Source organism: Phaseolus vulgaris, chromosome 9 (assembly GCF_051622355.1).
Source record: "Phaseolus vulgaris cultivar YP4 chromosome 9, ASM5162235v1, whole genome shotgun sequence".
NCBI lineage: Eukaryota > Viridiplantae > Streptophyta > Magnoliopsida > Fabales > Fabaceae > Phaseolus > Phaseolus vulgaris.
In genome coordinates this window covers 2,805,537-2,830,699 of record NC_143506.1, presented here as the reverse complement: position 1 = coordinate 2,830,699, position 25,163 = coordinate 2,805,537, and the positions used below count along the sequence as shown (strand labels likewise).

The window sequence follows — 25,163 nt, the reverse complement described above, 5'->3', positions numbered from 1 at the left end:
TTGATGAAACCTTTGGAGTTTCAATAAAAGGTCTTTCCTATAGTGTGGAGGCACAAATCTAGCATGCATGCATTCTTTTAAATCCTCCCAAGAAACCACGGTTGGTCTCTTGTTTATCCCAATGTCCATTTTGCAAGTTTATGCCACCATTGCATGGCATAGTCTAAGAATTTTAGGGAGGCTAATTTTACCTTTTGGTCATCTTGGACCTCATGCACCATAAAAATTTGTTCACATTTAACCTCTCATCCTAAATACACATTAGGATCACTATCTCCACTAAAACTAGGCAATTTTACAAATGGTAAATAAGGCTTTGCCACATGTTGGCACCTATCTTCAAAATGTTGCCTTCTCCATTCGGTTTCTTCATCATAGCCTTGATAATTTGGAGAACTTCTTGTTCATATCTATGATGTTGTCTTCTTTGTTCTGGAGGCCTTTCATGTTGCATTTCCAATCTTTGGAGTCTTTCCTCCATTTGTCTTAGTGCTTCCTCTTTTTGTGGAATGGTTCTTTTAGCTTCCTTCAATTCTTCTATTAGAAAAGCTTTTTGAGGAGAATGCGGCTTAGATGATTCACCACTAGAAAGATGATCCATATTATCAAACAAACACAAAACACAATGAACAAACAATTAGAGAAATCAAGTTAGAATGAAAAATTGCTCACGGCCAAAATGAAGAAAAGGAATTAAGCACTCAAAGAAAAAAAAATTATTTCCTTAACCAAAGTCTCACTTGTGGATTGGATAACTCTAAAGTGAAAAATGTCAAAGCAACAACACTAGCTCAAAGTAATATCACCACAAAACTTTAGGAAAGAAGAAAAGACAATCAAGAAAAGTTTAAAACAATAAAGACTAAACCAAAGTTAGAAAAGAGATATGACAAAACTTTGAATAGAAGACAATCAAGAAAAGACACAAAAGAAGACTCAAAGAACCTTACTAAACTTTTAACTATGAAACTTTTTGAACTAGAAAATTACTAAAGCAAAATGATACAAAATTCCACAAAGTAGAAAACAATTTGTCAATCAAGTTGAATCCATAAATGTGAAAAATGAAATTCTAAACCAAATGATAAGCAAGATGCCTTTGGAAATAAAATGCTTTGCTGTTTTTTTTTTTTTTTGTTAACAACAATACCTTGCTGTTTTGAAATTCCTTACTGTTTTTTTATGTAAAAACGGTACTGTTTTGGTAATATGAAAAGAGCTTGCTGTTTTAGCTCATTTTTAATCCAAATTGCATCATGCAAAGTGTCAAGAATATTCAATTTTCCACAAAATAAATTGGTGGATTCAAGATAATTGAACACTTGCAATCATATGTTTGGAACTTAACATCAACTTTTACTAAAACAAGTTTCTAATTGAAATGTAAAGTTCACAATTAAAAGTAAGCAAGAAGAATCAAAGTAAGGACACCTAGAACATTAAGAACATATGACACAAAGTAAAAATCAAGATCAAAGAAAAGGCACAACAAGGAACATACTCAAAACGAAAAAATGCAATGAATATAACAAGGCTAAAAAAAATTCTGCACTGAATTAAAGGTGCTAGAAAATTAAAAACACGAATATAATGACAAGAAAGTAAAGGTACTTGAATTTAAAGAACAAGAATGTAAAGGTACTTGAAAGTGAAGGAACTAATGGAAGGAAATAAGAAAAGGCAAAAGGTTATAGCAACTGATTGAACGTAATTGCACAAAATTGAAAAACTGATCTTATTCATTTTGATTTACTCAATCATATATATAATAAAATTACAATTACTGTAAGCTATAAAATAAGAATACTAGCAGACCTGTAAACTAACCATTAATGCAATATAACGGTAAAATAGTTTAAGGGTAATAAAATCAGAATTAATAATAATAAAATATGAATAACCAACAGAAAGTAAAGGTACTTGAAAGTAAAGGTACTTGAATGTAAAGGTACTTGAATGTAAATTGCTTGAATTAAAAGTGCTAAATCAACTAAAAAAGATGAACAAAATCATAGTTCATGATACCACATGATGTGAGTTGATTTTAAGTTGATTCATTAGGTGACACTTTGTAGATTTAGGATCAAGATTCTTAAACAATTAAGGTGAGAAATCTAAGGAAAATTCTCACTGGACATTAACTTAACAAGTGTTAAGTAGATGTGAAGGTTCATTTCCAAAGATCAAAGGAAAAACACAAGTATAGGTGATGAATAAGTGTTAAACATGGTGCGGAAACATGAACACAAGAACAAGAACAAATTATCCAATTAAAACAGAAAACAACACATTTTAACCGATTAGAATGAACAGGGAAGACATATGAACCGATTGGAATGAAGAACAAAACAACACATCATATTTAGGCATTGAATGGAATGGAAAATTGAATTAGAAGATGAATGATAGGAAGAACTTATGTGGTTGAAGCAAGGGAAAAGGTACACGTCACTTGGAAGGTGAATAGACTCCAAGATGAGTGAAGGATGCCGCAGCTTGAGAGCTCCCATAGACTCACAAGATAAGACTAGGTAAGGAGAACAAGTCTCACAAATTCTCACTCAATTTGAGTATAGTAACTTTACTTGAATTTCAATATATTTTTACATGAGCCAAGCACCTTTATAGTGTGAGAGGGCTGAAATTTAGGTGGGAAAATTCAAATGAAAACCATTTGAAAATGGAGCCAAAAAACATGTCACATGGAAGGTGTGACTTTGTTTCTTCATCTCATAAACCTTAAACTCCTATCCACACCTCCCTTTTATGTTATACTTAATTCTACTATAAAGAAATTATAAAAAGATACATCAATTTATGCTTATCTATTAATGTTTGTGTCCTTGCTCTTAATAATCTTCTGAGGCATGATGGATGATGAAATCATGTGTTGGTCTTGGACCTTAGTTTGGGCTTGGGCTTTTGTTGGGCTTGGGCTTCAATGTTAAGAACACTAATAAGAAGAACTTCAAGTGTTGTGGTCCTTGATCATTCCTCCTATTGATGACATCTTCTTTTGCTTGTTGAGATGACCCTTCAAAGTTGGCATTCATGGTCATCTCTTTATGGATGTGGGTCGTATCAGTATATTAGATCAGTTTGTACATGTAACCAGTGTAAGACATGTTTTTAAAACTAAGGGCAGTTTCATATGTGTGGGTATATTACATCGGTTTGTAGAGGAAACCGGTGTGAAACTTCATTTATATGAAGGTAGAATGGTAAGCTTAGGCTTTGAGTGTGGGTTTAGTGTTTTACTTTGTTGTGGGAGCGGGAAAAATTGGAGTCAAAGGGATAACGAAGAGCATTGTCGTCGGAGGGTGGGAGAAAGAAGCATAGCATCCAAAGGGATAAAAATAGCATTCAATTTCCCTTCTGGATTGTGTAATCCATAACTCATTTAATAACTACAATAATACCTTTCGGATTAGGTAATCCGTAATGCATTTGACAACTTAAAAATGACTTCCGGATTGTGTAATCCGTAAGTCAAATTTTAATAGCAAATTGCATTCCGGATTACATAATCCGTAAGCCATATTTGAAGTTCTAAAATGACTTCCAGATTACGTAATTCATAGTTCATTTTGCACTGGATTAAACAATCCGAAAGAGTGAGTATGTTCGTTCCAGATCCGATAAACCTCCAGATTAACTAATCCGATACATTTTAATATTGTCTTACGGATTGGGGAAACATTCAGGATTATAAACATGAAGTTTATTGCTTTGCATAAATTGTTACGGATTGTATAATTCGTTGATCTAGCGGATTAACCAATCCAGAAATAAGTGTTTAAGGCACTGGTTGAAGACCTACTTAAGAATGGCGAGCCAACCGTAAAGACCACCACCATAGCAATACTGTCGGCACCACCACTACGGTTACCACCGTCACTATCACCACAAGGAGCACTGTCACCATCACCACAGTAACAAAAAACACCAAACACCTTTGTTTTCACTCTGCGACAAAAGGTAAAACAAATTTTCTATTTTTATTTTTTTATTAGAAAGAAAATTTTGAAATTTTAAAAGTTTATGGAGGTGGGGAAGAAGGAATGAAGGTACAGGAAGAAGCGGTCTACAAAATATGCATACGCATATCCAGAACAGAACATGGCAGAAGATAACTCGTGACTCTATGAATATCAGTCACAGTAGCGTAATCCACATTATATGCCACGAGGCATAATCAGAAGATCAGACCTGAAATCTGTCACAATAATATCCTCCCATTTTGTTGGTTTTAGGGTCCATGACAGCATCCCATTTAATCTTATGCCACCTTTCTATGGACATTAGACTTTTATTCATTTCAACTTATTTATTATATTTAATTACGAGAAACAAAATGTCTTTTATTTTGTTTCAGTTAGTAAATTATTATGATAAAAACTGTTGAATAAGAAGATAAATATATAAAATTAATAATTTCAAAATAAATAAAAAAACATGAGACGAAAATAATACTTACATAAATAATTAACAAATTTCTGTTTATTTCTTACAAAATTTTGAGCAAATTTTTTGCAGTGGTGAAATTTACTCATTCACCATTAGAATAATTATATTTGAAAAATGTATTTATATAATAGAAAATTATTACTTTGAAAATTACACTGTCAAAAAGCACCGGTTTATATTTTATACAATTCTTTTTTCTCACAAATTTCAGTAAAAAAATATTTTTTTTTTCTTTTACTTTTAACTTCTCAACATATATCATAATTCTATATAATATTTTGGTAAGTTTATTTGACGGATAAAATAAGTGAGATAACTTTTAAATATTATTATTATAAAAGGTTGTGAAACTGATAAAAAAATTAAGAAAATATGAAAATAATAATATATTGAGAATTCATATTTTTTTAGAATTATATTACAACCCTCAATATTATAATTTAATTTTTTTATATTATTTAATTATAACATTTACTTTTTAATATATATATATTTAAATTATATACTATTCTTATAAAAAAATTATGTTTATTTTTATATAAAAATGTTTTTTACATCTATAATCCAATAAATATTAATATTATAATTTTTTTTATAATATTATATGATGACTGGTATCGTAACCCTGGAAATAAAGTGACACCTGTCCTCATTCCCCTTACGTGGCAACAGTTGTGAGGTGTCAGCGTCTTGTCGAAGCACGTGTTGGTGTGGAATTACATGCATATATTCACCGCCACGTAGCCGAGGTTATATAATTAGGCGCACTCACAGTGAGTGCACATATGTTACCTTGAAGTTGAAGTTGAAGTTGAAGCGGAGGTAAGTGAAGAGTTTAAGGAAATTGTAATGGCTGAAGCACAACTACGAGACCAGCATGGCAACCCTATCCCCCTCACCGATCAGCACGGTAACCCAGTTATATTAACCGACGAGCACGGCAACCCCGTCCACGTCACCGGCATTGCAACTATTCCTCCGTCAGCCGCCACTGCAGCTTCTGGTTTTCGGACCTACAGTGGTGCTGGTTCAACCACATTCACGACCACCGTGGCGGATCTCATAGCAGCCCAACCAAGGGACACTAGAGATCTTCATCGTTCCTCCAGTTCTAGCTCTAGCTCTAGCTCGGTAATCGTTTTCATTTCTTCCCTCCTTTCCTTAATCGTTTTATAACTTTATACAAGAATTGTTGAAACTACTTGTTGAATTGTGTATGCAGTCTGAGGATGATGGACAGGGTGGGAGGAGGAAGAAGGGAGTGAATAAACTAAAGGAGAAGCTACCAGGGAGGAAGAATATGGAGCAGCATTCACCACCAAAAACTACAGCTACCACCACTGCTACTGGTGTTCCCCACCCGACACGGCCAACCGCCACTAACCCTAACCCTAACCCTAGCCACCCTGAGCATCACAAGAAGGGCATAATGGAGAAGATAAAAGAAAAATTGCCTGGGCACCACAACCACTGAAAATCTCTCTGAATGTGGCTCTATGTTATGATCTCGTTTGAGTGGTGATTAATAATTAATTAATTAACTAACTACTTGTCTTTTTTAAATAATGTATGCATATGGATGCCAGGGTGTCTTAATTAATTTAAGCTATCTTGTTTTCAAATACTGTATTGTTATTGTCATGGAAAAGGCCCTCAGTTTCTACTAATTTTTATATTCGATTTATATTTTAATTAACTAAAGAAGCAAGCTTCGTAATTTATCTAAATGCAGTGAGTTTTTAAGGAATTATAAACAACACATATTAGAATAATAATACCTTAAATAATATAGTAACAATTTTTGTAGTAACATTTCGGCATTCTAAAATTGTTTTTCGAGGGTTAAATAACAAATTTAGGGTATGATTTGAGTTTATAAACTTCATCAGAAGAAGAGAACAAAAGAAAATATAATTTTTGCTAGTGTAGGAAGCTGTTAGAAGGAAGAAAATAAGGAATTTGTTTTTTATTCAGCTCATACTTGTAGAAATAAATTATTTTTCTATCAGAATGAAGAAAAGAAGATAAAAATATTAAGTAATTTTTGTTTAGTTTATGCAAAAATTAATAAAAAATGTAATTTCTAAGTTAAAACCACGAGTTTAGGGAAGCTTTTCTGAAGAAGGAAATAAAAAAGAAAAAAAGAAAAAATTTAATTAATTTATTTATACATTAATTTGTAAAATTTGTAGAAATACAAACTTAGAAGTTTATATACTTGTTGAAATAACAGTTAATGTCAGAATAATTAGTTATGTCCTAGACTTTGAAAATGATAAATAAATAAAAATAAAACTATTTTAAAAAATTACAATTAAAATATGACAAATAAAATTGTAATTAATTAAATAATATTTAATATCATCTCATACACTTTGGAAATCACATATAAATAAAAACAAAAAAAATTACAAAATCTGACAACTAAAATTTAAAAGAAATGGTGGAAGTAATTCCTTCCGGTTTCAGCATATTATCTTTTTATTTTATTTATACCAGCATAAAAAAAATAAGAAAAAAATTGAGTAAGGAAAAATTTACAAAAAGTATTTACTATTTTATTAATCTTTTAAGATATTAACAGTTAAACGTATACATTGAAAAATTAACTTATTTATTACAAATCTAAGATATAAATTTAAACAACAAAGATATTTATAAACTTTAATTATAATCTAATAGAAATATTTATTTATTATAATTTTAATTATAGAATGAAAACTAGTTAATCCTTATGCTCTCTTAATTAACCTCTTTTGTTTGTATTTACTCTTTTGTTTGTATTTAAAGGTGTGAAGGATCGTGTTTTCCGTTGTGTTGGTCGTCGGTTTGTGAATTTGTTTATCTCTCCTGGATTTGTAAGATATTAAAATGCGACTCCGTTTAAAACAGATGTGACTCTACCGGTTGATTGTACTCCTACGATCGGTTGATTGCACTCTTACGATCAAGTCAGTACTGGACTAAGAAATAATGAGTAAGTAAATAGTTTCAGTCTTAGTAATAGTATACCTTTACAGAAGGAACAGATTCAGATGTGGCTCTACCTGTTGATTGCACTCCTACGATCAAGTCAGTACTGGACTAAGAAACAATGAGTAAGTAAATAGTTTCAGTCTTAGTAATAGTATACCTTTACAGAAAGAGCAGATTTAGATGTGGCTCTACCTATTGATTGCACTCCTACGATCAAGTCAGTACTTGACTAAGAAACAATGAGTAAGTAAATAGTTTCAGTCTTAGTAATAGTATACCTTTACAGAAGGAGCAGATTCTAGCGTGTATGGTGCTGCAACGACGACGATAATAACATTGTGGAGAGTGGTCCGAAGACGATGATCCTGCAGCAGGAATGAGAGCTCGTTAACAGCCCAGTCGATGATAAGGAAGACGCATCTGGTCAAGAGGTCGTTCGCAAAGGAAACGGTCACTTGCCATGTTCAGGAGAGGATATTACGTCGATGGGAAGGTTGACAAAAACCTATCAACGACGACGCAAGAAGAAAGGCCTATTGGAATTAGGAGATTCAAAGTCCCATCCGAGGCGTTTAGTGAGAATCAGTTCAAGAGCTAAACATGTGAACAATTCTTCTCATTCCCGACATGGTACGATCTCAGTCTCGCTTTCTGATGGGGATATTGATAATTGCAACACTCGATTGGGTGATCCTGATTCGCCTGTGGCCCCGGCCAAACTGTGAGAGATTAGTAGAAGAGTGGGGATCACGTGCCAAAGGGACGAACAGAAGGTTGTCAATGAATACTCTTCTTTGGAAGTAAGAGATCTGCAGTTTATGGAGAGTGTTGCGGAGGGTAAGAAGGATGTGTTTAAATGATAATTGTCAATTTAAATATAAGAGGCCTGGGGGGAGGTACCAAAGCCAGGTATTTGAGGCATATCATTGGAAGCGAGGGAGCAGAATTCGTGTGTGTGCAGGAAACAAAAGTTAAGGAGATCTCGGATGGTAGATGTTTCTCTCTTTGGGGAGATAACAATGTTGGTTGGATACATAATAAAGGGGATGATGGGAATGGAAGTTTACTGTCGCTTTGGCATAAAGAAGCCTTTAAAATATCACTTGCTAGGCAAAGGTTTTATTGTAGTGTGTTATTAAATCCTCCTATAGGTGTGTGGTGGTTAATGTGTACTCTCCTTGTGCATTAAGTGGTAAGAAGAACTTATGGGAGGATTTTTCTTCTGCTAAACTGGCCTCTCAAGTTCTAGCTTGGTGCTTTTGTGGAGACTTCAATGTTGTGAGAAGCAGAAACGAAAGGAAAGGCATTAGAGGATGGGGTGAACAGTCAAGTGAGATAACTGGCTTTAATAGCTTCATTGATGCCGAATTCTGTTAGAATTACCTCGGGTAGGCAAGAGTTTTACGTGGTTCAAACCTGATGGAACGGCTAAGAGAAGAATCGATAGAGTGCTTGTTTCTGAAGAGTGGCTTAAGCTATGGCCCATGAGTAAACAGTATGTTCTACGGAGGGAGGTATCCAACCATTGTGCTCTGGTGATTAAGTCTGTGGAGAAGGACTGGGGACCCAAGCCCTTCAGATCCATTGATGCTTGGTTATTGGAAAGGGGATTTAACAGGATGGTGAAGGATAACTAGCAGTCATACTCGATACATGGGAATGGTATAACGGTTTTTAAAGAAAAATTGAAAATGCTCAAATCGGATATGAAATTATGGAACAGAGATGTGTTTGGAAACCTTGATACTACTAAGAGGAGAATCCTTCAGAATCTGGAGGCTTTAGATTGCCAAGACTGCAATGGGGGCTTAGGGGAAGGCGAGAGGTTGGAAAAAATGGAATTGACAAGCCGTCTGGTTGAGACTGAGAAGAAAATTGAAAACCTTTTCTGTCAAAAGGCTAGAGCAAGCTGGTTTAAAAATGGGGACTCTTGTACTAGGTTCTTTCACTCATCATTGAGGTGGAAAAGGCTCAGGAATGAAGTGAAGGGCGTCCAGGTTGGGGACCAATGGTGTGAGGAACCAAGTACCGTTCGCATAGAGGCAAAAAAAAATGTTTGAAGTTAGATTCAGTGCTACGAAAGATCTTGGTGTAAGGTTGGATGAAGTCGATTTTAAATCTCTTAACCCAACATATAATGAGAGACTTGTAGCGGTGTTCATGGAGGAAGAGATAAGGGACGCAGTGTGGCAGTGTGAAGGTTCGAAGAGTCCTGGTCCAGATGGCTTTAACTTCAGTTTCATCAGGAAAAGCTGGGAGTTTATAAAAGATGACATATCTGCAGCAATGGCTCTGTTTCATAGGACTGGGATCATTCCGAAGGGTTGTAACGCTTCGTTCATAGCTCTAATCCCTAAGGTCAGGGACCCATCTAAGCTTGAGCAGTATAGACCCATCTCACTAGTAGGAGCCCTATACAAAATCATATCAAAGGTTTTGGCTGGCAGATTGAAGAAGGTGTTGCCCGCAATCATAGATGAAAGCCAATCAGCCTTCCTAAAGAATAGAGGGATCCTAGATAGTGTGCTAATGGCTAATGAAGTGGTGGAGGATCTTAGAAAAAAAGGGGAGAAGTGGGCTTTGCTTAAAGGTGGACTTCGAGAAAGCATACAACTCAGTTAGATAGGAAATTTTATATGATATGTTGCACAGGATGGGGTTTCATAACTTATGGATCACTTGGATCCGAGGTTGTAAGGAGTCCGCTTCAGAAACTATACTGGTCAATGGGAGCCCTACGGAGGAGTTCAAGCCATCAAGAAGGTTGAGACAGGGTGATCCCTTAGCCCCCTTCCTTTTCTTGGTGGCAGCAGAAGGTCTTGCTGGAATTGTCAGACAAGCTTTGAAGGTCAATTTGCTATCGGGCCTCAAGATTGGAAGCAAGGAGATAGAGATATGTATTCTTCAATTTGCGGATGACACTTTATTTCTGTGTGAAGACACCTTCAACAATGTGTTAACTTTGAAAGTCATTTTGAGGGGTTTTGAGTTAGCCTCGGGCTTAAAGATTAACTTCCATAAGTCCAGGCTAGCAGGTATAAACGTTCAAAGCAGTGCAATATCATGCTACACTAAGACTCTAAATTGTTCACAGATGGGGATTCCGTTCAAATATCTTGGCCTGGAAGTGGGAGGAAACCCAAGGAAGAAGCAGTTTTGGGAACCGGTCATTAATAAGTTAAAAGCAAGACTTAGCGTATGGAAAGGAAGATTCCTATCAATGGCATGGAGAATTTGTCTCATCAACTCTGTTTTAACGGTTGTACCTTTGCATTACTTATCCCTTTTCAGAGCACCGGTGGCGGTTTGTAAGAGGATTATGAGCATTCAAAGGAGATTTCTATGGGGATGGGGGAAAGCCAATAAGCCAATCTCCTAGATTAGCTGGAAAGACGTATGCAAACCTAAAGTGGAGGGAGGTTTGGGTTGTCGGGATATACGTATGCTCAATTATGCTCTTTTAGCTAAATGGAGATGACGCAGTCTGTCTGATGAGAATGGAAGGTAGAAGGAGTTATTGGATTCAAAGTACAACCTGGAGCTAGAAGGCAGCCAAACACCTGCCAAAGTTCAATCTTGGTAGTGGAGAGACCTGCTAAAGATGTGCAAGGAGGGAGGAGGTAAAGGTTGGTTTCAAGAAGAGCTAGGATGGGAAATAGGATGTGGACATAGTAAAATTCTGGGAGGAAGTGTAGGTTGGAAGTGTCGATCTGAAATCCATGTTCCCACGACTTTATTCCCTGTCCTTAAATCAGGGTCAAGCAGTGGGTGAGGTTGGTGAATGGATAAACTCGGAGTGGCGGTGGAGTTTGAAGTGGAGGCATGCTAGATTTGAGTGGGAGACTTCAATGGAATCATACCTCAGCACGATCTTATCCAGGGTCATTTTGAAGAAGAATGTCAAGGACAATCACACGTGGGGGAAGGAGAAATCAAGATTGTTCTCTGTGAAATCCGCATACGGATGCCTAACTAAGCAAGTTAGAGATCCTCAATCCGATGTGTTTAAACTCTTGTGGAAGGCAAAGGCATTCCCAAGCATAATAACGACAGCTTGGAGGGTACTTGTGGGTAGAATGCATATAGAGTGTGTTTGAGCAAGAAAGGGGTGTTGATGACCTCTACGTCTTGTCCTTTATGCCAGTTGAAGGAGGAGTCATGTCAACATCTTTTCCTGGAATGCAAACACGCTCAACGGGTATGGTCTATGTGCTTTAATTGGATAGGTATTTTATCTGTTCAGCATAATGATTTAAAGGCGCACTTTCAAAGCTTTTTCTTATTCCAAGTTAGTAGCAAACAAAATTTGTTATGGAAAGGTGTTTAGGCAAATGTTATTAGGAGCATATGGGATCAAAGAAACATGATTGTTTTCCAGCACGGGGTAGTAGACGTGGAGGAAGTTTTCCAAAAGGCTCAACTCAAGTTTTGGCTATGGTTGAAGCATAAAACGCCTTCCTTTAACTATTCATTCGTTGATTGGGTCCTTAATCCAATTATCTGCATTAGGAGCTTCAAGTAGTACCTCCAGGCAAGTCTTTGATGCAGATACAGGGGAATGGAATAGCTTATATTGATTGCTGGAGAAGAAGGCTTTGAGTGGAATGTTGTTCATGGTTTCTGATGGTAGCAGAGGATGGGTCGAGGTGCCTATGAAGATTCAAGGACAAATCAAGCAAGTTGAAATACTTGGAGAGGGATGCTTTGGTGTTGGAGGTTTGTAAGTGTTACGGATCTTGGGAGAAGTTGTGATAGCTTTGGTGCTCAATAGTTTTCGAGAGTATGCACTACTTTGAGAAGTGCACTGTCTTTCCCTCAATTCATTCTTACCCACAAGTGAGCTGGCGTAAACATCACTGGTCTAGTTGTGAGAGTGTTGGAACTGGTTTAGTGGTGCAGGACAGGCTTGTTGGAGCTTTGAGGCTGCTCATCGTGTACATACAGCTATGATTTTTTGTCTTGGCATGGGTAAGTTGGGAGCAAGGCTACAACAGATGAAGATATGGAAGGGTGGTGTTACGGAAGGACAACAGTAGGTGTATGATAGGTGATGGCTTTGGATGATGGTATTTGGTTATATTAGCTGGAAGGTGAGCTGGTGGTCTTGGAAGAACATACTTGGGTAGAAATGTGTGAGGTTGTTTTTAGTGCAAGAGAAATCACCACTTTTGAAGCTTGCTGCAACTGAGAATATATATCAAGCACATTGGTTTTAGTGTTTGATCTCCTCCTGAATTTGTTGATGGGCTAAGCAACTCAAGAGTGCGTAGGTGAAAGATATGATGGTATTTTGTAAGGCAAGTTACTCCGGGGTACTTGCTGCCATTTCCACTGCTAATGAGGCATCCTTAGGATTTCGTTTTAAGGGATAGGTCACAAGCTAAGAGCACCCTTCTCACGCTTGCATGGAGGATGAGTTTAGTTGGTTTGTAAGCTCAATCCTACTTCTATGAATCTGTTTTTTGCAAGGTTTAGCTATGTATCTATTGTTGCAGGTTAAGCCTCTTTATGGTTGCTCAGTGGTATAACCAGTTTGTGGTTTGTAAACGGGTTGGGATACCCCTAAAGTATCTCTCTTAATTTAATTTATTCATTGCTGATAAAAAAAAAGGATCTCAAGTCCCTTTTATATACTACTCTTAGGTTACTCCTTGTAACTACCTTTATCTCACGAGAACCTTATCTCGAGTGCAACAACCTCCCATAATCTCCCTCCTTGGAGTGCATAATCTTACCAACTCATGTACCAACATCATGGGGCCCATCTGTTTACTATAGGTGCACTAGCCTTCACGTATCATGCATGCAACTTACCCCCGAAAACCCTAACGCTCTTGGGCATAGGTGTCTTTGGGGGGTATTTACTTGTGCTAGACCTGAATGTACTATATACACCACCTGCACTTTCTCGTTGATCAAGCCTATATATATGAATGAACTTCAACGCACGCATTCTTGGGGCCTACTTAAGTGGCCCATTAACTCGACCAAACCACCGAGCCGACCTGTCGATGCAGGTGCCGATGTCCGATCACCTGAGCACTGAGCTCAACACTCTGGTCAAGTACACAAGCCCCCCAGGCTCGAACTGGAACTTGTTCCAGTGAAGAGGCTAATTGTTCGCCCATGGGCGACCTACGTGTCTTATGAGCGAAACGACGCACACAGTGTTTTGAGGTGACGTCTCACCATACTCCATTACAAGCGTACACATGGCCATCACCAACGGTTGGGAAATGTTGTCGCTCACGCTCCCACTATATGTTAGTCCTTCGAACTCTTATGCTCCCTTCACTGTTTCATTCCCCTTTGCGTTTCTCTTTCAAATACTCTATTCTTTTTCTTCCTCAAACCCACCTCCTCGCCTCGTTTCATCAATTGCCTCAAGGTGCGTTTTTATCTGGTAACTGCTTTTAACTTGCCTCAAATGCTTTAATATGCTCATAACTACGCTGGGACTGTTTAACTTCTCGTGTTTTATGCTTGCAAATGCCTTTTTCTTCTGTTTCACTGTTCATTTCTTCAAAGCGAATGTGCTCCTTCATCTGAGTATTGCATTCGTTTTTCTTTGTTTAGATTCCCTGCTCGATGGATTACAAAACCATGTATCCCTGGGCCCTTGTTCGCCTTTTAGAGGAAACCTCTGAGTTCACAACCCATGAGAAAATACTGTTGTATAGGAAGAGCGAACACCCTAAAAAGAATCTTCTTTTTGGTAGAGAGCATGACAAGCTTGTTAGGGTTGTGCCTTGTAGGGTAGATGAACCCGTCTGTTGTGATGAGTCATCGGACCCCGATGGCCCATTTGGTTTCTTCTACTCTACGTTTTCAAAAAAACTCCTTCTTCGCCTTCCCTTATACAGTCTTGAAAGAGCCCTTCTCACCGAAATCAACATTGTCCCTGCCCAGCTACACCAAAATAGTTGGTTGTTTGTTCGGGGATTTTCTATCTTGTGCCACCACTTTGGCCATCTGCCATCAGTGGAAGTGTTCTTATACTTCTTTGAAGCCAAATGGCTAGGTCCCCAGTTATGGGTGAGCTTCAATGGAGTTGGTGGGAGAGTTTTGTTGACCCTCTTCCAGCAATCTTATAAAGGTTTCAAAGGCAAATTTTTCAAAATCCGCTGCAATGACAACGATCCAACCCTTATGGACGGGTTCCCTCTATACTAGACTGAGGAACCCGAATTCCAAAAACCCAAATGCCTTGAAAACCTGCCCCAATGAGAACGAGAGGTGTGCCTTTTCCTCTCCAACCTCAAGGTGGTGTTTAGCACTGCCACCTTGAAAAAGCACGAGTACAACCCAACGAATCTTAAGGCATACATTGGTATCCCCCTTCCCTTTACTCCCACTAGCAATATCTTATGTGTGTGTGTTTTTTGAATTCTTCTTTGTTCTTATGCAGAAAGTATGTTGGATGCTAAAAAAAGAAGAAACTTAGCTGCTTTGGCCATGCAGAAGAAGGTCGCCCCAGCCCCTTATGCCAAGGATAAAAAACTGAAAGCGGTGGCTGAAACCGTTCCCTCTGGAGACGAAGAGACATGTTCAGGACTCGTCTTCAAAAGAAAACAAAAGGGTGCTGATGCAACCTCCGCTCATTCTATCTCAGATGACCAAGCTCCCTCGTACTGGGACTTTCCACCCAGTGTTTCCCCTCCTCACGACATTGTAGTGCAGGAGGGCAGGGGGGAAAGTGACTCAGAGGAAGATCAGTGGGATCCCTCCTCAGACCCAGCTTTCTTCCTTCAAAGAATGTTGCTCTCCTCCAAAGTTAGAGGAAGGTTGGAAAACTTGGAGGAGAGTCCATTGATGGAGCATCCTACAAGGCAACTGGGGGAAACCCTAGTTGCAAACTTTTTTCTCCTTTCCAAATTGTGGAAATCGAAGGAGCTAGCCAAAGACGAAGCCCTTCAAGCTGCAGGGCTCAAACGACAAGTCACCGAACTCACACTGGAGGTGGAGGAGCTTCAAAAAGTTCATCAAAAGACCAAGGCTCTCTTGTTTGGAAGTCCCAAGAGGCCTTCGGGCTATACACGAGGAACAATGATCTCCGCATTGAGGTGGAATAGCTGAAGGAAGAACTAGATAAAAGGGATGAGGAGGTGGCCAGGCAGAAGGATGAGCTGGCATAGAAAGATGAGCTCCTTTAGAAAACCATAGAAGACCTGATGAGTGATGCCGCTGACTCCTACGCGGCAGGCTTCGAGGACGTTGTCACCCAGGCCACCTGTGTCCACCCTGAGTTGGACCTCTCCCAAATAGGTTTAGGCAAAGTTGTCGTAGATGGGCAACTGGTAGATGAGGAATAGCCGTGTGGGATTCCCCCGTTATTGACTCCCTTTTGTAATCTTATGAACAACTTGCAATTCTAATATATATATATATATATATATATATATATATATATATATATATACATATATATATATACATGTTTTCCTTACCTGACTTCGACTAGCTTAGTAGCGATGAATACAACTTTCATAACTTTAACAACTAATCGAACGTTAATGGTCGCCCACACTTAAGTAGCGTCGTCTTCATGATTAACCAATTGTAAACATATGCTTCGGGGTAGCTGAGCTCAGAGCCTCTCTGGTCAACAGGTCCTCTTGCACGAATTGTTTTGCCTTATTTGTACATACTCCTTAAAGGGAGGTTTCACTGTGGTTCGTGCCAATACAATGGCAAGCGACGACCAGGGTTACCTGTGCTCTCTGAGCAAGAGGTATTCCCGCCTGAATTGCTATGAAACTTACTGCTCCCTAAAAGGGAGATTTCGCTATGGTTCGCTATGAACCTTACTGTTTCCTAAGAGGGAGATTTCACTATGGTTCGTTATGAACCTTATTGCTCCCTAAATGGAGATTTACTATGGTTCGCTATGAACCTTATTGCTCCCTAAAGGGAGATTTCACTGTGGTTCACTATGAACCTTACTGCTCGCACTCTTGGAATCATACCAAGGGGAGATTTTATTGTGGTTCACTATGAATCTTATTGCTCCCTAAAGGGAGATTTCATTGTGGTTCACTATGAACCTTACTACTCCCACTCTTGGAATCTTACCAAGGGGAGATTTTACTTTCCCAACTCGAGCCAAACGTTGGCGAGCTATGATTCAGGGGTACCCAAGCTCAGAGTCTTAATGAGCGGAAGGTCCTCTCGCCTGAATCGTTGTGGATCTTGATGCTCCCACTCTTGGAATCTTACCAAGGGGAGCTTTTACTGTTAACATGATATACTGCAAGCATATTTTTTAAATAACTTTTTATTGGGCGACCTCATTAAAAAACCCTGATAAGGGAACAAGAGTGTCCCCTTAAACGTTCGTACTACATACAATAGCATAATTAACTGAAATAAAATTTAAGATTGGCCTCATTCCATGTTTGGGGAATAATCCCGCCTTTCAAGGTCTCGAGTCTATACGATCCGTTCCCGAGCACCTCTATCACGCATAATGGGTCAGTCCACTTAGGACACAACTTATTCTCCAACTGATAGGGGTGAGCCTTTCGCATTACCAGGTCGGCGACCTGGAACTGTCGAGGTTTCAGCTTGGACTTTTGTTTATATTCCATCCTTCTTTTCCAGGCTTCGGCCTTGATGCGTGCTTCCTCTCTGACCTCGTCAAGTAGATCTAAGTTTACTCTTCTTTCCTCGCTAGACTCCTCAGCCACGAAGTTCTGAAATCGTGACGAACTTTCCTGGATCTCGACGGGGATCATGGCATTCGATCCATACACCTAGCTAAAAGGTGTCTCCTTGGTGGTGGATTGGGGAGTGTTGTGGTAGGCCCACACAATTCTAGGAACCTCATATGCCTAAGTTTCCTTGGCTTTCTCCAGTCTCCACTTTAGGCCTATTTGCAAGACTCAGTTAGTAGATTCGACCTGCCCATCCGTCTGGGGTGTTCAACCGAGGTGAACACCTGCTTGATGTCGAGCTCTGTGCATAGTTTGCCTAGCTGATGACTTGCAAACTGGGTGTCATTGTCAGACACTAAACGCTTTGGGATTCCAAAACGACAAACTATGTTCTTTCACACAAAGTGTTAAACCTTGTGAGTTGTGATCTGTGCTACAGGCTCGACTTCTATCCATTATGGCTACCACCAGGTACTTCATCTGGTGAACTGCTAAGGGAAACAGACCCAAGATGTCAATCCCCCATGTGTGGAAAGGCCATGGGTTGTGGATCGATTGCAACTCCTCTAGGAGTGCATGATGCCAATCGGCGTGTTGTTGGCACTGTTTGCACCGCTGTGCGTACTTCATGCAGTCCTCTCTCATGGTCGGCCAGTAATACCCTACTCAAACAACCTTTGATGAGAGAGTTCGTCCACCGATGTGACTCCCACAGATATCTTCATAGAGCTCAACCATGATATGTGTACACTGCTCACCACTCACACAGGACAAGATAGGGTGAGTGTAGCCATGCCTGAACAACTTTCCATCTACCAGGGTATATTTGTCTGCATTCTTCTTAACGATTCTAGCCTCCGTTGGCTCCTGTGGGAGTAGGCCATCAGCCAGGTAACACTTATAGGGTGTCATACAGGTTTCACCTATATCAACCAGACAAATGTCCAACGATTCTTCCACTGACAAGTTGTATGCACTTATCTTGGGTATCCTCAACGTTTCCTAGGTCAACGACCGATGACCTCTCCTTCCGCCCTCGAAGACACTCACCTATTGGACCTCTTTCGCGCAGCCTGTGGTGGTTCTGAGCGCTTTTAAGGTTTCCTGGATAATTGTCCTCTATCGGCCCCCCCGCCTAAGCTGGTGAGCTTCGCCAGTAAGTCAGCTCAGACATTCTGTTCCCTGGGAATGTGTACCAACTTGAATGCAGCGAAGACCTCTTTCAAGAGCATGACATACTTTAAATACGCGGCCATCTGGGGGTCCTTGGCCTGGTAATCGCCCGTAACTTGCCCAGTTACTAGTAGCGAGTTACTCTTCACTAACTAGCTTCGAGCACCCATCTCTTTGGCTAGCAACATTCCTGCTACCAAGGTCTCATTTTAAGCTTGATTGTTGCTAGCTTTGAAAGCGAATCATAGGGCCTGCTCGATCAGTAACCCGTTTGGTCCCTCCAAGACGATACCAGCCCCACTGCCTTGTTGGTTAGAGGACCCGTCCACAGAAAAGACCCACTAGAAATATCCACTATCTGGGTGTGTGGCTGTCGAGGAGAGTTCTACCACGAAGTCAGCATAAACTTGGCCCTTGATAGGTCCTCTCGGCTCATACTGCACATTGAACTCGGACAGCTCGACCGCCCAGTGCACCATCTGACCCATCACATCAGGTTTTTGCAAGACCTTGCGGATGGGAAGGTCGGTCATTATGATCACTGTGAAACTCTAAAAATAGTAGCGGAGTCTTCGTGTTGTGAATACTATTGTTAGTTTTGCCTTCTCAATGGCCTGATAACACACCTCGGGCCCCTGCAGCACTTTGCTAACAAAATATATAGGCCTCTGGACACGATCCTGCTCCTGAACTATGAGTAAGCTGATCGTTCGATTTGTAATAGCAAAGTATAGGCGAAGGGGTGTGCCTGGCAGCGGTTTGCACAGAATCGGCGAGTTGGCCAAGTACTCCTTCAGCTTGAGGAACGCTTCCTCACACTTGCCTGTCCATACAAATCGGTTGTTCCTCCCTAAGAATAGGGATGTCTTTGATCTCCTCCAATTGATACAAATCGAGACAAGGTGACCATGCATCCTGTTAGCTGTTGTACCTTCTTCACCGAGGTCGGGCTTCTCATAGCTATGATTGTCGCACACTTCTCGGGGTTAGCCTCTATTCCCCGCTCGGTAAGGAGAAACCCTAAGAATTTCCCTGCTTCCACCCCGAATACGCACTTTTCAGGATTTAACTTCAATTTATACCTGGCTATTATGGTGAATAGCTCCTCTAGATCGGCAATGTGCTGGTTCTTCTCCTTGGAGGTGACGACCATATCATCCACGTATGTCTGCATGTTTCGCCCTATCCTAGGGGCGAGAACCCTGTCCATCAGCCTTTGGTAGGTCGCGCCAGCGTTCTTGAGCCCAAAGGACATCACCTTATATCAATAACTAGAGATTTGTGTCATGAATGTTGTCTTGCATTCATCTCAAGGATGCATTCGAATTTGATTATAGCCTGAGAAGGCATCCAGAAAATTGAGAAGTCGACAACCTAACGCGCTATCCATCAGGGCGTCGATGCTAGGCAGCGGATATGAATCCTTTGGACAGGCCTTGTTCAAATCCATAAAATTGACGCACATCCTCTACTTCCTGTTGGTCTTCTTGACCAACACCGCGTTTGCTAACCACTTAGGGTATTGGATTTCTCTTATGTGACAAGCACTTAACAACTTCTGGGTCTCTTGCCTAATGACCAGGCGTCTTTCTTCATTGAACTTCCTCCGCCTCTGTAGGACAAGCCTGACCTTTGGATCCATCGTGAGACGATGGCACAGGAAATCAGGATCGATGTCGGGCATGTTCGAGGCAGACCACGCAAAGACATCCAGATGTCGTGCTATCACCTCAACGATCTGGTCCTTTATTTCTTGTCCTAAAGATTTGTCAAGCTTAAACTTCTTTCCCTCGATCTCCCTTTTTCCAGTACCTCACCTGCAGGCTCAAATCACCTTTCACGGGTCATCTCTGCACGGGCGACCCCTTTTCCTTCTTAAGGTTGGCTGGTGATCGAGCATACCCCTTTCTTCGCCTTCAAGCTATTCTCATAACAATTATTTGTCGTCTTCTGGTCAGACTTGATGGTAATTATCGCTCCCTCAAGGGAAGGCAACTTCATCTTCATATGCCTCGTCGAGGCCACTGCTCTTATCCTATTCAGAGCAAGTATGCTCAACAGGATGTTGTAAGTTGAGAGACCGTTGACGACGAGGTACCTGATATTGACGGTTCGGGATGTGGTGTCATCTGTGAAGGTCGTCCTTAACTCCACGTGCCCCTTTACTTCTACTTGGTCTCTAGCGAAACCGTACAAACAATCGTCGTATGGTCTCAGCTGGTCGGGCGATAACTGCAATTTGTTGAAGGTCGACCAAAACATTACATATGTCGAGCTCCCTTGGTCGATGAGGACTCGGTGTACCCTTCTCCCTACTGTCACCACTGAAATTACCATCGGGTCATTATCATGTGAGACCACATCCTGCAAATCAGCCTTCGTGAAGTAGAGGTCGGGCTCAGGTGACTGGTCAGGTTCCCGTGCTTCTACTGTCATCACCTTTCTAGCATACTTCTTTCGTTGGGAGGCAGTGCATCCTTCCCCAAAGAAACCCTCAAAGATCGTGTTAACCTTACCATGGACTGGCACTTCGTGTCCTTAATCCCCTGCTGGGGTCACCACCATTGAGGCTTCGTGAGCTTCCTCTGGGTATTCTTTCAGGAATCCATCTTTCACCAAATCAGCCAATTGGTGCCCAAAGGCCTTGTGGAACTCGCACCAGGTACTCCTGCTTAGCCCCAAATTCTTGTCACTCTTTAGGGGTAATTTCAGCTTGTCCGCCACGTCTGGGATAACGATAAACTCCTTCAGGCTTATTTTGAACTTGTGTCGGCAGGGCAGGTCTCCCTTCGCTCTTGCCCTAGTCTGGTGCTTTTTCGGTTCGTAGGGTACCTGGCAGGCTGGTGATCTCTTCTCTGTCGCAGCTTCATGTACCCTCATGAGTTGAGCTCAGCTACTCTCACAAGGTCTTGTCAGCCCAACGCTCCCACGTTTTACCGTTACCTGCTCTTTGGTCGATGTGGGCAACAGCTCGTTGATGGATCTTGTTGAACGTCTTCGGAAGATTTTTTATTAGAGAATAGCTGAAGGGCCCTGATAGAATTCCCCGCCTGAAGACGTGCACCATCAGAGCTTCATCCTTGGTGTGGAGCTTTACCACCAACGCTCTGAACCGGTTCAGGAAGTCCTTCAGGGGCTCTCCTTGGTACTGTCCGTCCGGGAGTCCGATGAACCAATCCAATGTCGTGCCTACTAACGTCCCTATGAACAGTTTGCAATGCATGGCATCTGTTTCTCCGAAAATCATCATTTGAGTATGGAAAGTCGTGATGTTGGCCTTTGGGTCTTCGGTACCTGTGAAAGTGATTCTGGGTGTCATGAAATTTGTTGGTATCACGACATCCATGATTGCCCGAGAGAACGACATGGGGAGAGCCCTAATGGGAATAGGCAGGTTGTGCTCCCCTGCTCTACGTTCCCCTAAGCGTTATAGATCTCTCTGCAGCTTCTCATTGGCCCTGCGTAACTCTTTGTTGTTTGTCCGCAATGCGTCCAACTCGACCTTGAATTAGTCTTGTCTAAGTGCCTGCTCGGCTCGTACCTCAGCCAAAACCCTTTCCCTGATCAGCCTTGGATGCCGCCACTGTCTGTTGAAGAGTGCAGATAGTCTCCATGAGTTGCTACATGGTAACGTTGTCGCCTTCTTCCTGTCCAGATTTACCTTGTCTTGTATTCCTCATATCTTCTGATAGCTCTTATCACAACTGTGGATGAGACCTAGTTTTATCGGGCCCCATGGTGGGCGCCAAATATTCTTGCCGGTTGACCTGGTCGTCGGTTGACTCTGGGAACAGGTTGTGAATCCGTCTGCCTCTGCCGAATTTGCTCTTTCCCAGGGATGTTGGAACGCGACTTCGTTTGAAACAAAGGGGGCCCTACCTGATGATTGCACTCCGATGACCAAGTTAGTACTGGGCTGAGAAAGAATAAGTAAATAGTTTCAGTCTTAGAAACAGTGTACCTTTACCAGGGATCTCAAGTCCCTTTTATAGACTACTCTTAGGTTACTACTTGTAACTACTCTTCTCTCAAGAGAACCTTATCTCGAGTGAAAGTAGGTTTCATAGGAGGAGAGTCTGTTACAATGTGCACAATCTTAGTGCAACAACCTCCCAGAATCTCCCTCCTTGGAATGCATAATCTTAACAGCATGACCGTCAGGGTACCAACTCATGTACCAACATCATGGGGCCCATCTGTTTACTGTAGGCGCACTAGCCTTCACGTATCATGCATGCAACTTACCCCCGAAAACCCTAGCGCTCTTGGGCCTAGGCGTCTTTGGGGGGTATTTACTTGTGTTGGACCCGAATGTACTATAAACACCACCTGCACTTTCTCGTTGATCAAGCCTTATATATATGAATGAACTTCAATGCATGTATTCCTGACTCACTTAAGTGGCTCATTAACTCGATCAGACCACCGAATCGACCTGCCGATGCAGGTGCCAATGTCCGATCACCTGAGCACTGAGCTCAGCGCTCTGGTCCAGTACAGATGGATCAGAGAAAATAGGAACTCATCTACCCCTTTGCTTCATTATGTTCCACTCAAACCTTTATTTTATTTATTAAAGTCTCAATCTCCACAAATTTATTTCTCAATGAATCAACAATATTGCAGTTATAGAAGAGGGAAAAATAACTCTTCAAAATTTGTTTACATTCAATCTAAAAGTAATGCCCTCATCTCAGTTCTACGTGTGGAGGGCCATGTTGGATAGGATAGCTACGAAGCAGAATCTTCACAAAAAAGGGATAATAATGAGTGATACATATTGTCCTCTATGCGGGAAGGAGGAAGAGTCAACCTCACACATCCTCATTACGTGTAAGGTATCAAATTCAGTATGGAACATGTGCAGTAATTGGCTTGGGATTAGTACAGTGAACCACAATGCCTTGGAAAACCACTTTGACCAATTCTTTTGTTTGTGCTTTAACAAAGAGGGTAATAAGCTGTGGAAAAGTCTGTGGATTTCCGTGATATGGTGCATTTGGAAGCATAGGAATAGAGTTATTTTTAACCAAGCAAAGAGTGATGCAAATGAAATCTTCACCCTGGCACAGGTACAATCCTGGGCATGGATGAAACATAAAATAAGGAATGTAAACTTTTCTTTTTCTGATTGGATTTTATCCCCACAAACTTGCATTAATATGGCAACTAGGTAACTTTTTCGGTCTGAAAGCATGATTTACCTTGCGCGATCTTGTTTGCCTTGTTTTTTCCCTTCTTGTGCTTTGATCACTTAGTGGTACAGTCATATGTTAGTCTTTGTGATGGTTGCGAGGCGTGAAAGGTATGGTCTTTTGGTGCAGGTACTCAAGACTAAAATCAGAATGGAAGGATTATGCTTTACTTAGCTTGCCCGCCAACAAAGCTCTACGAGGGAGTGGATTGGAGTTATTGGGATGGAGTTATTGGAAGCAAGCATTACTCATAGTTGAAAGAAGGAAGGAAGCATTTAAACACTTTGTTGTTAGCTTGATAAATTTCTAGCAGCTAACCTTACATCATATGCTAGGATTTTTTGTTAAGCTTTAAATGTTGCAGGTTATTTGGGAAGCAGGCAAAAGTGTTAAGAGACCACAAGGCTGTAAAAGGGCATCAGGGATAAAGTCTCACTTAGTCATTATGTTTGAAACTTTTAAGTTTTGTGTTCAGCTAGTTTTTTGTAGAACCAATTTTGTTATGGGCAGGGACTGTTCTCTGAAAGACAAGGTTCTTTGTGTAAGAGTGTTGTTATGGGTAGGGGCGGCTCCAAAGCTTATGCTCTTTGTGTAAGTGGAGCGTCTATTTTCTTTGTCTTGGCATGTTGAAAGTTTTAACCAGGTATGACTTATGTATAAGGGTTGAAACACCCCTAAAGTGTCTCATTTTATTTTATTAATTTATTGCCCAAAAAAAAAACATTGTTTACATTCAAATTTATTTAATTCTCTCGAGAAAAGGATATTTAAATAACTCGTAGAAGAAAACGATGAGAGGTATTCTTGTTGTTGTAAATCTCTTCTTGGGTTGGATGTGTCATTCTTTACTGGTTGTACTTTTTCAAGTTGCTTCTTCTAGTTGAACATTGTTGTTCTTTGGGGATGGGTTTGGTATCTAATGCTCCTCACAAAAATTGCTCTATTTGCATGGATAAATCTTGGACCCTTCAAGATATCAGACACCAGGTCAAACAAAGAAGTAAGAATAATTAAGAGATCCTAATGAAGATTGTCATTTCATTCATTGAATACTTGGCTATTTGCTCATTCAGTGAACAAAGAAAGCAAAAACACAGCATTAAAATTTAAAGAAGAAAAAAAGAAAACGACAAGAATAAAAAAAAAATAACTCAGCAGCCGTATAAGATAAAAAACACAGAGCAGAGTATTAAGGCTAAAAAAAAAATCTTGTTTTACTGCAATAGTTAAGCAAAGATGCAGAAGGTGAAAACGAACCAGAACAGTTCGAGGATCGATACTGAGCGGAATCTGTTGAGATTCGTGATGAATTTGGAGACCGTCGGAGTCAAAGCGAGCTATTCCTGGCAAAGAAGCGGACGGAGGAGCGGAAGATAGGTCGGAAACTGATGCCAACATGAACTCTCGCTGCTTCCATTTTTGCTCTAAGGAATCCTCCATAATCTTCTTTCTTCCTTTCTCCACCGAGCTACAACCCACTCTCTCTTACTTTTTTTTCAAACCCAAAATAAAAATATACCCACATGAATAGCGTGAAAACGTATAAGAGTGCAATTATTAGAGATGAAAACGAAACTGAACTAGGGTTTGGGGTTCGAAAAATTGAGAGCCGGCAAAGGAAGTGAGGGTTTGCTTGCTCAATGCTTGGAAGTGTTACTGTGTCTGAGATATGGGGTTTTATTCTGAGTTATTATTCTCC

General features: G+C 40.4%; 2 protein-coding genes across 3 annotated transcripts; one reads left to right on the top strand and one right to left on the bottom strand.

The window, feature by feature from the left end:
• Nucleotides 1-217: 217 nt before the first annotated feature.
• On the bottom strand, nt 218-25,163 carry LOC137821685 (uncharacterized). Of its 2 annotated transcripts, XR_016515805.1 has the most exons (4): nt 24,722-25,163; nt 7,722-7,808; nt 7,480-7,546; nt 218-584 (listed from the first exon to the last, which is right to left on the bottom strand). XR_016515805.1 is itself a non-coding variant. In XM_090295816.1 (3 exons), exons 1-3 carry the CDS (start codon nt 24,902-24,904, stop codon nt 7,541-7,543), a joined length of 276 nt encoding a protein of 91 aa, XP_090151942.1. In that variant the 5' UTR covers nt 24,905-25,163; the 3' UTR covers nt 7,044-7,540. The 2 variants fall into 2 exon arrangements, 1 of the variants encoding a protein (XP_090151942.1); XM_090295816.1 differs by lacking the exon at nt 218-584 and having other exon boundaries at nt 7,044-7,546.
• On the top strand, nt 5,255-6,089 carry LOC137822842 (uncharacterized). Its single transcript, XM_068627845.1, has 2 exons — nt 5,255-5,598; nt 5,690-6,089. Exons 1-2 carry the CDS (start codon nt 5,317-5,319, stop codon nt 5,939-5,941), a joined length of 534 nt encoding a protein of 177 aa, XP_068483946.1. The 5' UTR covers nt 5,255-5,316; the 3' UTR covers nt 5,942-6,089.